Source organism: Teleopsis dalmanni, chromosome 2 (genome assembly GCF_002237135.1).
Source record: "Teleopsis dalmanni isolate 2A chromosome 2, ASM223713v2, whole genome shotgun sequence".
Taxonomy (NCBI): domain Eukaryota; kingdom Metazoa; phylum Arthropoda; class Insecta; order Diptera; family Diopsidae; genus Teleopsis; species Teleopsis dalmanni.
The window spans coordinates 223,291,355-223,305,537 of record NC_051847.1 but is presented as its reverse complement, the minus strand read 5'-3'; the positions used below and the strand labels follow the sequence as shown (position 1 = coordinate 223,305,537).

At 33.4% G+C, this 14,183-nt stretch overlaps 2 protein-coding genes across 2 annotated transcripts in view; one reads left to right on the top strand and one right to left on the bottom strand.

The window, feature by feature from the left end:
• The window catches only part of LOC119676829 (protein serrate-like), a 13,717-nt gene extending 2,111 nt beyond the window's left edge, over positions 1–11,606 (top strand). The window contains exons 2-5 of the mRNA XM_038088088.1: positions 6–109; positions 5,827–5,960; positions 6,322–7,226; positions 11,120–11,606. Coding sequence (XP_037944016.1) covers positions 6–109; positions 5,827–5,960; positions 6,322–6,551 — 468 coding nt within the window. The 3' untranslated portion in view covers positions 6,552–7,226; positions 11,120–11,606. The remainder of the gene's footprint in view (positions 1–5; positions 110–5,826; positions 5,961–6,321; positions 7,227–11,119) is intronic.
• Positions 11,272–14,183, bottom strand: part of LOC119676828 (protein serrate-like) — a 50,757-nt gene continuing 47,845 nt past the window's right edge. The window contains exon 6 of the mRNA XM_038088087.1: positions 11,272–11,428. Coding sequence (XP_037944015.1) covers positions 11,272–11,428 — 157 coding nt within the window. The remainder of the gene's footprint in view (positions 11,429–14,183) is intronic.

The window sequence follows — 14,183 nt, the reverse complement described above, 5'->3', positions numbered from 1 at the left end:
GTCAGAAGCTCTGTCTGCAAGGCTGGCAGGGTGTTAACTGTGAAGAGGCAATTTGCAAACCAGGCTGTGACCCGACACATGGGAAATGCGATCGACCTGGTGAATGCGAGTAAGTAAACCTAAGTTTAAGTAATTATTTAGCAAAGTTAGAAAAGTTTATTTAGTTTAGTTACGTATTTACACTCTTGTAACATTATTTGGAAGATAAGTTTAATGGAATGAATGTCTATACAATGTCTTCTGTAGCGCAATTGGTCTCCTAAAATATAAATTTGATTTTAATATATTGAAAGTTGCTGAAATGAATTTCAAATTTCATATAAAATGTTTTAATTCACCACCAACGAAATGTGTCAGCAGAAATCACTTCCAATTGATCGGAAATAGCCACAGAATATTAAAGAAATAGAAATCTTGTAACTTGTATCGCTGACATAAACACAACTGTTGCAGATACAAACAACATAAAAATGGCAGCACGATCTTCATATGTATAAAATACACATATCAGTAAATGTGATTCATAGTCGAAAAAACCATTTTCGAAATCGATTTGTGATATGAAACAAATAAAAACGACAACAACAATATTGAGTAGCATTGAGAAGCAACAACAATTGCTACAATGCAGCGATTGCATTGGTAACATTTCCATTAATTTTGGATCAGTTCAATTGTTTGTTCCTGATGGTCTTGTTGTTTTTGCAGTTCGTCGGCAATCATTGTTTCGAATGCTGCTTAAACCAACAAATTGTCGTTGTTTGTACAGTGGCAACAAAAGTCGCTGAGGGCATCTATCGAAGCCATCAACCCTAGTGGCACCTACAACTGCAACAATGTACAGCGGGAGCTGTTTTAGTTCCTCACTGCCCTCACTTCCCTCATCTTCCGCAACTCGTTTAAGATACTTTTTAACTTATTTTCTCATATTTAACGATTAGGAATTTTCATTAAATGTTGTTTTAGGTTGTAATTTTGTCTATTCAATTTTGATTTGTTGTTAAACATTTTCAATACAATTTTTTCAGTCTTAGTTGCCTCTTAATGCAGAATTCGTAATAATTTTTATGGGAGGTGGAGCTTTTCTACTATTAATAGCAAAAGAAGAAAAAACGTGGAAAAAATGAAGCATTTAATTTTGTTTTTATGGCCATTAAATTAAGTTCAGTCGCCGTACTGGAGTTGCATCAAACCACTCATCATCTCGGCGAACAACAATTGGCACAGAAAATTTACAACCGCAACAACAATAGCCGCCTTCATATGTCCCTCGGACTTTGTATCAGTCTCAGATGCGGTGTCTCAGTCTCAATCGTCAAAAACAGTACCTCAGTCTTCAGCTGTACCACCGTACCACCAACGGACTCAGTATCGATGCAACATTTGCTGCTCTGCATTTGCAGTTTTTTGATTTTTGCTACTCGATTCAGGCACGAAAAAACGTTTCAGTTTTTGTTGAAATAAGCGTAACACAAAATACGTGATTTCAATGTTGTTCGCAACTACAACAACAATAAAATTCCTTTGTTGAAAAAAAAACTAGAACGATAACCACAAGTTCTACCATTGAGAATTCGAATAGATAGACGCTGCAATGTCTTAGTATTACGCCTGCTTCAAAGTTTCATCTCGTCTCTTTGCTAGTTTTCCTCCATAAAAGCCAACTCAACTCACTTACTGCGGTCTTGGTTTAAGTAAATCATAATTTGGTCAAATTTACGATTTTCCGACTGGATCTGCTATTCTATTTGGCCTTAAACAGTCGAAAAAAGTAGAACTAAGTAAATGACTAATTTGGATTAAGTTTTTTGCAATAATTGAACAGATCAATCTATACAATTGTAGATTTGTTAATTATCATAAAGTTGCTGTGAGAATATTTTTATCTATTCACTCTTTTTAGTTTTATAAATTTTTATTGCAAAGATGCGTGTGAGGTCAACCAATAGTCTAGGTACAGCTGAATATGTAATTGTTGCTTCTGCCTCCAACCCAATCCCACTTAAATTTCAATTATGAAGTAAAATCTTCTGAAACTCTGCTCGCTGTCTTAGAGAAAACACCAACCTCACGACTTTTTGAACGACTCTAATCAAAAATAAGGCAAAACGAATACCGATCTTGGCCGCGATGGCAATGATCTTGCTCCAGAATTTGTAAATGATACCAGCGAATTGTTTCAGGCTTTGTATCAACTTCAACTGGGCTATGTGCCATGAAATGAAAGACTGGAAAATGAATTACTTTAGGTTTTGCACATTGTCTCGACTGCGTTGACTGCTTGGACATCCACTGAGCGGCTCTGTATTCCGCGGCACACCACTGCTGCTTAGATTGGTCTTCAGATAAACTTTTCCTTCCTAATGAAATCATAAATCATGCTTCGCTTCTCTCATATTTCCCCTTCGCTGCACTGAGCCAACTGATTTCTTGTCCACTTTCTATCACGGCATATTCTGTCAGCAATAGCTTCAATGACATGTCTCATATGTGGCTGATGAGATACAGTTTTTCTCGTGCTGCACTTGCTGCAACGAAACTTTTAGTGCCTATCAGCCTGAATTCGCAAGCTTTGTGCTGTGCTTTGTAATGAAAAGTATATTTGTAGTGTTGGCACTTGTTGCAGATGCAACGGTATTTTCCCATTAACTTAATTTGGCTATTATTCAATTTTAATCTCTTCTGATATTTGAGTTTGTTTTTAAAAATTAATAGCCAAGACAATTTAAAAGTGCTTCACGTCATCACACCTTTAAGTGCCATCGAGTTATCCAAAGTGGTAATGTAATTCGTATCAGCAACAGGAACGACGACACCTTTGTGCTTTCTGGCACCTTTGGAACACGTTTTAATTGTAAGCCAATGCAGTTGGGTGCCGCAGGGAGACTTCATCCGGGTTGGGTTTATCAGTGAGTTCAGCTAATTTCGATGTGAAGCCAAACACCGATAAAAATTTGTCGTTTTCTGCTTTTCATCAGTCGCAAGGCAAAGGTTGCTCAATGCTGTAATTGGCACGAATTCTGCAAGGAGCTTAGAAGCTAATTCCTCTATGTGTTATATTTCTCCTTACGAATCCTCAGCGTTCCGAGCAAATACTTGCTGCATTATAATTTGTGTGTGGAATTTTTATTGTTCTGAGAATTTGTTATTAATTGAGTTGTAGTTGCAGTTGCAGTTGCAGTGAAACCAACTGCGCTGATACGGTATCAGTGTCCCGATCACCATATGAACTGATCTTCGTTGACTTGGCTTGTGTCTTTTGTTATTGTTTTATATTTGTTATTCTGTATAATAGTTTTTTCGTGCTTTCTCAACCGTATTCATGGACAATTTTCTTTTATGAATATGTTTAAATGGAATTAGCCATCGCTGTAGTGGTACGTACAGACTTTAGTTCTAATTTTGACTTTGATCAATATTTGTCTTAACAAAGCTGCCAATGAGTAAAGTAAACGTTTTCTTTGGTTATTGATTTTATTATGAATTTTTCTGTTAGTTTTTGGTGTATTTGTGGGGAGTTCGCACTGGTAATCCGGTAATTAGCTGATACGGTATTTGACACGGTGCGGAGTCTGAGATGGAGTCTGTGAACGAAAACTCAATTACAGCATCTTCAAAGCAACAAGCCTCACAGTTGTATTTGCTCTTTTCTTGTTGACGAACACTGAACGGTGAACGGTGAACAGTGAGATCACAAGTCCGAATTGACGTCCGACTATTGTGTCCATTGACGAGTTACCATTGTTCAGCGTTTCGGTTTGTTAGCATCTCAAAGTTAAGATTTCGCGGCTCACAGATTTAAGTAGAAACTTGTGTTTGCTGTTTGCTTTTAAGTCATTTTAAGCGTGAAACTGATTTTTTAGTTACGTTTTGTTTATCACTTAATGAGAAATCAAATTACAAACTCAAACTTATGAGCTGTGAAAATATTTTAATTTTTTTACAGTTGGTCTTCCTTTTCGCTTTGGTCACATAGAAGCCTTAAGTCGGAGTTTTCATTGCAGCGATGTAACCCTTTTGGTATTTTATAATTATTTCTGCAAATAAAACTTATTTTCAATAAGAAAAAAACTGAGTGAACTTTTCATTGAAACCGACTTTTTTAGTCAAAGTTTGTGTTGAAGAGTTCACACTTACAAATCTCACTAATCAACTGAAGGTACCAGCTTTGAGAGGGAAATTAGTTAGAAGCATTTTCAGTTGGGAGGTGAAATTTTGCTGCCAATTTGACATTGTCGTTAGCCAGCCGAAAACATTTTTAAAGTTTTTCGGTTTAACAAGTCACAACACAATTTTCAATGAAATTCAATGGCTAAGGAAGCTCACCCAGGCTTCCAGGCTGGGTCATGCAACAACTATGAGTTTCTTGAAAGGATGCCATTGCGCAGAGTCTTTGATTTCGCCAGAAACCAAATCACATTTTGCAACTTTTTCGTTTTTTGAATTCACATTTGCAGTTGACGTGCGACCAATTTGATTAGGAAAAATTTAGAAATCACGAAGAAATTTTGTTCTCATTGTCATTAGGGCATGTTTTTGCTGTTGGTAATTCTGTTGTTGCTATTGTTGGTATTGTTGGTATTGTTGCTGTTATTGCTAATGTTGCTGTTGCCATTGCCATTTCAATTGATGTTGTTTCATAGAGCACATAGCACAAAGCACAAAGCATTGAGCATGTTTTGTTGACAATATTTGGTGTTTGTAATTAAATGTTGTTGCCACAAAAAGTGTTGAAAATTGTACCAGTAAACGATTTTCATGGAAATTAGTTCCCAGCCTCACAAAAAACGGGACAAACTTTGTTGAAGATCTTCAAAATTGTCACGAGACTTGAACACACTTTTTCAATAAATTCGCTTTGCCATACGATTAATGAGCTTAGAAAATGGCCTCTTCAACGGTTGATATGTTAAGTTCAAAGGAAAAGTCATCCATGAAAACAATCAGTGACGAAGGGGGCACAATTTCAATTAGAAGATTTCAACTATTTAATCGAACTTCATTAAGCAAATATCTATGAATAATCAATGTTAATTTAAACAACTCGCTGGTCACATATAGTATACCATATGTAGTTTGAATTGCTAAAATCGAAAAAAGATTAAATATTCTGAAAGTATTTATATCTTCATATCTTAATATATTTATATCTTCTTATGAAAGTATTTATCTTCTTTCCTATATTATTGGAATTTATTAAATATGCCTTTGAAGATTCACTGTAATGTTGGTATAATGATTAATTTTATAACTTCCATAGCTACCTTAGATATGCCAATAACCCATGTGTAATACTAGCTCCATTGCTAGCATAGGCATTTTCAGGATTACTTAAGAAATTGCTGACACAATGTGCCATTTAAACAATAATTTAGGGAATTATTTAAGTGAGTATCGTGTATAATTACACACCTCAAATAGAATATTAACGACTCCAAATGTCTGCATTTCACATTATAATTTGCCGACACTTGATTGCATTTAGTCGTCATTTGTTTAATATTCTGAATCTTCGTATGATTTGTTTATACAGAAAAGGTTTTAGATACGAAAAGGAGTAGTTTAGAGTATCTATTATGTGCCCTCCATACTTAAAAAAATATTTATTTATCGAAAGCAGACAATTTGCTTTCACCTCAATCCTTCATGGTTAAAAGAATAAAGTGGCACGCACTAACATAGACTGACATAGACTTCCTTACAATAGCTTTAAATCTTCTTCATATAATCATTCATTATACTGAAATACCTCTCTCTTCACACTTATATTAAATTTATTGTTGTTTTATATTTTTAATTTTATTTTTATTTCAACTTAATTTTTAGATGTCGGCCAGGTTGGCGTGGCCCACTGTGCAACGAATGCAACGTATATCCTGGCTGCAAGCATGGATCGTGCAATGGCGTTGCCTGGAAATGTGTCTGTGACACAAACTGGGGAGGCATATTATGTGATCAAGGTAAGCAGAGACTGGATGCACAGATTTTGCTGCATATTATTGAAGTTAATCGAAAATTATAATAAATCGAATACAAAATTGAGCGCAGTTGCACGAATCTGAATCTGAATCTGAATCGCATCGCTCTAAGAATAACAACAACGGCCAGCAATATGAGGATACATGGACCGATAGGTTCATATATGCAACACGATTTCATATATCATATTTTGCTGCTTCTGCTGCTGCTGCCGATGCTGTTATTACTATGTTGTTGTATTATTTGTTATTGTTGCTGAGCACTTAACAATTTCCACATTGTGCAATTTTCAATTGTTTTTCTTTATTTTTTCAATTTTATCGATCATTTTTCGTTTTGCAGATTTAAATTACTGTGGCACTCATGAACCCTGCATGCATGGCGGTACCTGTGAGAACACTGCACCTGATCAATATCGTTGCACTTGCGCAGAGGGGCTCTCGGGCGAACGTTGCCAAATTGTGGAGCATCCATGCGCAACGCAACCATGCAAAAATGGTGGCACTTGCACATTAAAAATGAGTAAACCGAAAACGAATACAAAGAAAAAATCAGAAAAGGCAGAATTTTAAGATCAAAACATCTTTGAGGTAGCGAAATGAATGTATGCAGTATCCTTGACTGCATCCGTGATTTGCTGCAAGTCAATTAAGCCTATAAATAAATTATTAAATTATCTTTTACGGTGCTTTTAATAATCATAAACAACAATTTACACACGTTAACTTACATTCCATTCTCGCACTTGCATAAATCTTTATTAGCCTTTAATATGAGTTTTATGCTTAATGCAATGCATACCACTCGATCCTAATACTCGAATTCTCTCCAGCGTTTCATAATTCATATCTCAAATTAAAAATTACTTTCTTACTGTTGCGAATAGGAATCGGCGATGCTGAACATAACTGCAATGCCGACATATCGTTCCATGCGTGGTATGAGTTCCGCCATGGGTAAACCGGTTAGCCGCCGCAGCTCACTATTGGGTCTAGCAGGACTTGCTGCAACTAACACGGCCACGACAAAAACACTAACTCTGAGTAACGAGCTGCAGCCTCGAAACGGCACGAGCGCTACTCTGAATGCTGCACTTGCTGCAGTGAAATTGATACCAAACGTTGCAGGCAGCAATCCGTCCTCCGCATCAGCCTTAATGCAGTTGCAGCAGCAAATGCATCACCATCACCACGCCGACTACACTTGCGCCTGCGCGCCCGGTTGGACTGGTCCGTCATGTGAAATAAGTGAGTTTTACAATATTTACAATTAATTTATTTCAATTATTTTCAATTCAATTTTTTCGTCGCTGCTCTGTGCTTTGCATTTCAAATCCGAATCCAAACTGCGGAATCGAATTCGTTTTAAGTAGAAACGGATTTGTACGAGTCGGGGTTTGCGTGAATCGTGGAGTGAATAGTGAATAGTGAATAGACAAGCGAAATGGCGAACGACACGCAACATGTGCAATTGCTGCTACGCGGCTGCTACGCGGCTGATAGATTGAAAGATACGCCGTGTAGCATTTGTAGCAATATTTGTAAAGTATCTGAAGTTAATAGCGTTTTCACTAAAACTGCATTTCGAACAAGTCAAACATTTGCAATTGAAATTAGTTTGTTGTTTGCCACTTAAAATATGTAAAAATTTCGTTTTAATTTAGAATTTAGTTTGAAAAGTTGTTTGATACAGTTTTGATTTAATTTTGATGCAATATTTTAATTGCATGCAACAAATTCGCATTTACGAAATATTTCATTTGTGCTAAATTGGCACTTGTTTTGCTTTCAAAAGTTGTCAAAAACAATTAAGTTTGTTCCTGAGAAAATTTTAATGACAGCGGCTTAATGTCGTTTAGGAACGAACGATAATTCTTATTGAATATAAATGCTTAAGATTTGGAAAAGTTTCTTGCAAAATATTTAATAATATTATTTTTCAAAGTATTTAAGTCATCTATTATTTGAACGTTTGATACAAATAAAGTCATATGAAGCAACTATCTGCCATTATCAAAAGACTTAAGTAACAAACTTGGTTATACTGTGGTTGCTAGAGATATTTCTTATACAATAATTCTTACTTTGCTTCATCTGGTTTTCGCTGTCACTTTGCTTATTCTTCCTTTTTTTCTTGTTTTTTTTATTTTCATTGGTGCTTTGGCTGTTTCTTATTTAAATGTATTTACGAGGGACTATAAAAGTACGTTTAGTTGGTAATAAAAAAAGCTGACAAAAATAATTTTATTTTCATAATTATGTCTTAATTATTTTTTCTTTCATTTTTCAAACATAATTTTCATCAATTTACATTTTTAGAGAAGGTTGATCCAGTTCCTGCAGTTATTCTTCCTTATTATTGCCGAAGATCCTTTCTCTAAAATTTTAATATATTTGAAAAAAAAAACAGAATAATAGCATACTGTGATGTAGAAAGTAATCGCAATGGATTCCCAATAAATTTTTGAAAACTTATAGTAAGCAGATTTAAGTATACCATTTAGCAGTTACTAACTGTTCAGCTTTAAGAAGTATAACAGCTACAACTTTTCCTATGGTGAAATAAATTAACATAATTCTTTGGTTGCTGTCTTCGGTTGCCTAATAAGTGGATTGCTATATTTTAGGTTCAATACCCTTGGATGTTGCTTTGTTTCTAGGTCTTACGTGTAGAACCAAGCTTCATCTCCTGTTACAATTTTGAATTATTAAACGTACTATTTTTAAATTCTTAAAGAGGATATTGATCAAAACGCAAAGGTCAATGTTTAAAAGTTAGACTTAAAATTCAAGGAACCCATTGTTCCTTTCAATTCAAGGAAGAAAGCAAGGAGGTATATTCCGCTATTCATATGAATTTAATTTAAAGATCTATCATAACTGCCATTTTTCTTTTCACTGGAAGCCAGTATTCTATTAAGTTCTATTTTTATTCTAATATATCAATATGAAAAGTCGGAGCATAAAAGTACGAACCGACTTTAAGTCGTTAATATTTATTTTACTTCTTTTTTTGTGGGAATCACATTTTTTATTCAAATATTTTTGGTAAATCAAGAAGAGTTAAGTAAAAACTTATTTGATAACTTGTGACTAATTGCTAATAGATTGTAGCTACAATACTACAGCAACAATAACAACGTAGTTTATACCAATCGCCAGTAAGTGGCTTCGGTTTATAATAAACAAAAAATACTAAGTGAACATTTTACACTTGACAAATAAATTTATTTAGGCACACAAAAATCGCATCAACAAAATATGAAAATTAAATAAATTTAAGTTTGTCACTTGACTTGAGATACAAAAACTAAACACAAAAATATCTGCGAATCACTTTTGGTGCTTTCAGTGTTTTTTGTAAACACTTAACTATACGAATTTGTACATTTTTTCATCTTAAAGATTTTCACACAGAAAACTCATAAAGCAAATCTGAGATCTGTCGGTTGTTTTAGGTTGTTTTTTGTTTTGACAAATGAGTTTCTTGTCAGAAAGGTGTTAAGTCTTTGCTTTTTAGGCATAGACAAGATGCGGAGGAAGAGGTTTGAATGAGTAAAGTTGCAAGTGGATTTCACTTGCGTGCACAGCATCTCGAAGACTTTAAAACCTGCGAATTTAATTTTTTTAGTCTTTAGTAAATATTTAAACTAAAATGTTGCAAATGTGCAAGAAATTCAATTTTATTATCCAAACAACCAAACAACCAAACCACCAAACAAGAAAGAAGAAGAGGAGAAACAGAAATCCTATTTATCAGATACTTTACAAATTTAAGTAACAAAGATGAACAAAAGGTGAAATGAAGCGAGTTGGTGCGTGTTTGTACGATGCTCATGTGCAATATTATTCCAAAAAAACAAATTTTTAATTGAAAAGCAAATAAAAATTAAAAAGATTAAATATTTGAAAGTACTGAAATGGGCCAGCAAATGAAGCACAAATTCACATAAGAAAATATTTACACTCTTTGAGCAGAAATCTGGAATCTATTAAGAGCTTCGGTTTTTAAAACTGTGCAAACATTTCAATTAATTTCAGCTTTTATCTCAGTGACAGGCGTCATTGTTGTGAATCAAATTTCATCAATCCATGCCTTCGTTTTTCCTTATGTGCTTCAAATTAGAAACGAATTTGGACAAATTAGGCACGCATTTTCAATTGGATTTGTGCTTCGAGGAAGGAATAGAAACTTGTTACAGTTACAAATTTCGCGATTTGGTTTAAGAAACCCAGAAATATTAAAATATGAAAGTCTGAAATCGCAGTGGATCCCGCTGCTTCGTCGCCTTTCACCTTCGCTCACTATCTGTTCAATTCGTGCGATTTAATTCTGTTTAATTTATTATTTTTTCCAAATCCAAAATTCACATGGAAGATTTGCAGGTTTAAGAATTTGGATTTTGCATCATTGAAATGTTGCGGCGCTGTATTTTCTGCATCCAAGCACTTGTTCATTTAAATGGCTACGGTGAAATGCGGTCATAATTTCTGCAAACGTCTTAAGACAAAATTAAGCCTTTTTCCAGCTTTACTGCAATTCACAGATTTCTTGGTTGTACTCTTTTTTCAAGTATTTGAACAACTTTTTTGCATTGTCGTAATTATTTAAAGATTCGCTTTACTTCATAATTTGCTTTTTACAGATTTTTTATTTCATATTTTATGTAAGTTAGCTTGGAAGATTTGGTTTTTTCTCATCCAATGTTTATTTAAAACTTGTTCGATGGTTTGTTGATCTGGTATAGAAATTACCACATCCATTACTAAAGGCTTAATGTAGTGTCTCTAATTCTAAAAGAAGAATGTTTTCTAATAGATCGCATTTCGTGATTTTTTACTAAAATCATAAAGTTTAAAAATTATAAACTTTGTTATATTTTTCCTTGACGATCAAGTCAGTCAGTTTAGATTTAAAGTCACAGATAAAAATGTCACTTACAAGTTGAAAGCTACATGTTTACATTTGCATTCGAGCACTTTCAACTGTTCCACTTCAACTCGTCTTGATGCCTTATTGCGGTGCACCAATGAATTAAGTTTTCCTACTCTTTTTCTTAATCAAAAACAAGAAATCTTATTTTTGTATATTTAATTTTATTTATTTTAATTTTAATGCACATTTTATTTATTCCTCGTAGATATCGACGAATCTGCTGGCGGTCTCGGCGAACACGGTGGCACTTACATTGATCTAATCGACGCTTTCCGCTGCGTCTGTCCTCCATAGTGGAACGGTGATGTGCGTCAATTGGATGTAAATGAATGCGAATGCGTTCGCGGTTCACATTGCTCAGGCAACAACAACAACCTTGTCTTTGACTTTCTCAACTGCCTTAACTGCTGCATCATCATTATCCACGAAAACATCCACTTCAGTATCTTCATCATCGCCTTCATCAGCAGCAGCCTTAACATCAAAGTGAGCAATAGCAACTTGCTTTACACAACTATAATAACAACGACAACAAAAACCTATATCCTTACTTTAATGCTCACAACATACAAATCTGTTTGGCTTGTTTGGCTTGTTCTCATGCATCTGCATAGATGGCTGGGGTGGTCCTATTGCTCCAAAAATTTGTTTGATTGCGTGGGACAGTTTAGGAATCACGCTGTTTGTATTAATTTATAAAATAAATTATTGTAGATGTGCATACACAAATGTACATGCCTTGCAGGGGTAAGGCGATATTTTTTATCTCGTTTTTTAACTAATCTTCTTCCTTAGTTCTTATATATATCTTAATTCTAATTCAAATCTGAAGTATTTATTATTTATTGCTGCAATTTTTTTACGCTTTTTCATTTCAGATTCTGAAGTCAAAATCGATTTCGTAAATTTGCAATATTTCAATAACGATGACTGCAAAGATGGAATCGGTAAATTTAAGTGCTGTTCACAATCTGTTTACAGATTGTTTGTGTTTTTATTTATATTAAATTAATTTAATAGAAGCTGTGTATGTATTATTCAAGATTATGTTAATTTCTAAAAATAATTCAATGTTGTAAATGTTTCAATAACATGAAAATTAATAAAAAAGATTGAAATATACTTAAATTTTCGAATTTTATATTAAATATCAAAAAAAGAAAATATATGTTCTAATAGATCACATCTTTCTTATTGTATTTTATATACATTACACCAATTCCAATCATTTTTCTGTATAATCAATTGCTGTAGTAATAAATAACTTCTTCCAATTATTAAGTTATTGTTTTCTACACAGTATCTGAAAAATCATGTATACATCATTTACTAAAGTATTTAAGCCAGATATTGGTAATCTTTCCATTACAAAGCAAATTGCTCTTTTTTATTTGCTTTTCGTATCGGCTGCGTTTCGTTTCTTTTGAACAAGTAGAGCATAGGCGCTTTTTTTACCACACTCTTAGCCTCTTATGGATATCTAAGCTTCGCAACCTACCTAAGTGGCTGATTAGATCAAGTGGCACTCAGTAGATATCCTTCCGTTACCCATAATTAGCGATTTAATTAGAAACCGTAAGAGCTAAAAAGAAAAACTAAATAGATCTCATTGAATTTAGGTAATTTAACAGATCTTTCATTCTTATTGATGGGCAGTCTGAGAAACTGTCATAAAAGAACTTCCCTAAAATCCTGTTTCTTCTGAAAATACAGCTGATCAGTGATAGAGAAAATGCTTAAATGATATTTTTGCTATAGGTCTCCACAACATCTACAATGAATGTTAAAACTAATGTACAGTTTGTTAGCATGGTAAAACTACTTTTGAAAAACTATGTTGGATATATCTGCTAGACAAAATAATTTTTTCAAGTCTTTTAAATCTTGGAAATTGACAAAGAAATTGTTCAATTGTTTTGCTTCATCTACATTTCCGACTAAAGAGAATACCCAATTTTTCTGAATGTATGTCAAATGGCTAATGACATGTCAACACAAGCTCGAATTTCGAAACAATAGGATTTTCGTTCTTCATAAATTGTAGCTTGACCAAGTTTCCAACATTAAGTTAATTTAAATTTCTTCATATAAAATGAAAGTAAATTACCTTACTTCTGTTACGCGTGTAGTGATAAACCTAGTTTAAAAATAATGTGAACATAAACAAAAAAACAAAATGTCAACTAACAATACTCAAAAAAAGAATTCGCTTAGCTGTACTAAAAAAAATAACAAGCAATAACCAAAGTGCCAACTAACAACACTAAAACGAGAAACTATATATGTTTAATACTAAATAGTAACAGATGTATGAAAATATATATAAACAAAATACTGAATGTTAATAATACACAATTTTAAATATTTTAATCGAACAAATAAAATATATGAATGTTATATTTTTAAACTAAATTCCTATAAAATACCTCACCACGTGTGGTATATAGTTTTGAATTTTTCCTCATTAAAAAATCACAAGAAAAGTTCGAGTTTGTTGCTTAAGTCACTTGATTTCTTCAAATCGCCTCACTTTTCAACACCTTTTATTCAAGCAACTTGAATCAAGAATCAAGCAATTCTTTAAATTATAATAAAAAAGAGAAGATTATATTAAGAACAATAAAACAATATTATCAGGGCAGCAAATAGAAGACATTTGCCAACAGAAGTAAACATAGCCGACAGTAAATATTTCATAATTTTCTTACTCTAAAAACGTTTTTGTAAAGAAATTAATTCGTTTAACATAAAAAAACATATTTCAGTTCTGATTAGAAAAAAATTGATATAATAAAATGATAATAAAGAAAATTAACTACCTAAGTCGATGACACTGATGAGGATGATGACCAATCAGTTCACCTAAAAACCTAAAAGCCAAAATGTTTCAATATTTCATTTATGAAGTTGCTCCATACAACATTTGTGTGTTGCTTGTCTGTTGCCTGTAAAACTAAATCAGAGACAGAGACGAGATTGGGAGAAGAATTAGTTATTGACTTTAAAGAAGCAGTTTATGGTCTACTTCTTTGACTTCTTCGGCTCGTTCTCGTAACTCTACGTTGTGGCAGATTAAATCGAATGTAGAAGTTCAATGCCAAAAATAAATAAAATCCGAAAAAAGAAACATTTTGTAGCCAATAGTATTTGTCACTCTATGGTGCAGTAGTGATCTGTGTCTGTAACTGTATCTGTATCTGTATATTCATGTATGTGTGAGTATCTCCAGTTCGTTCATATGTATCTGTCACATGAATTCAATGCTTTAA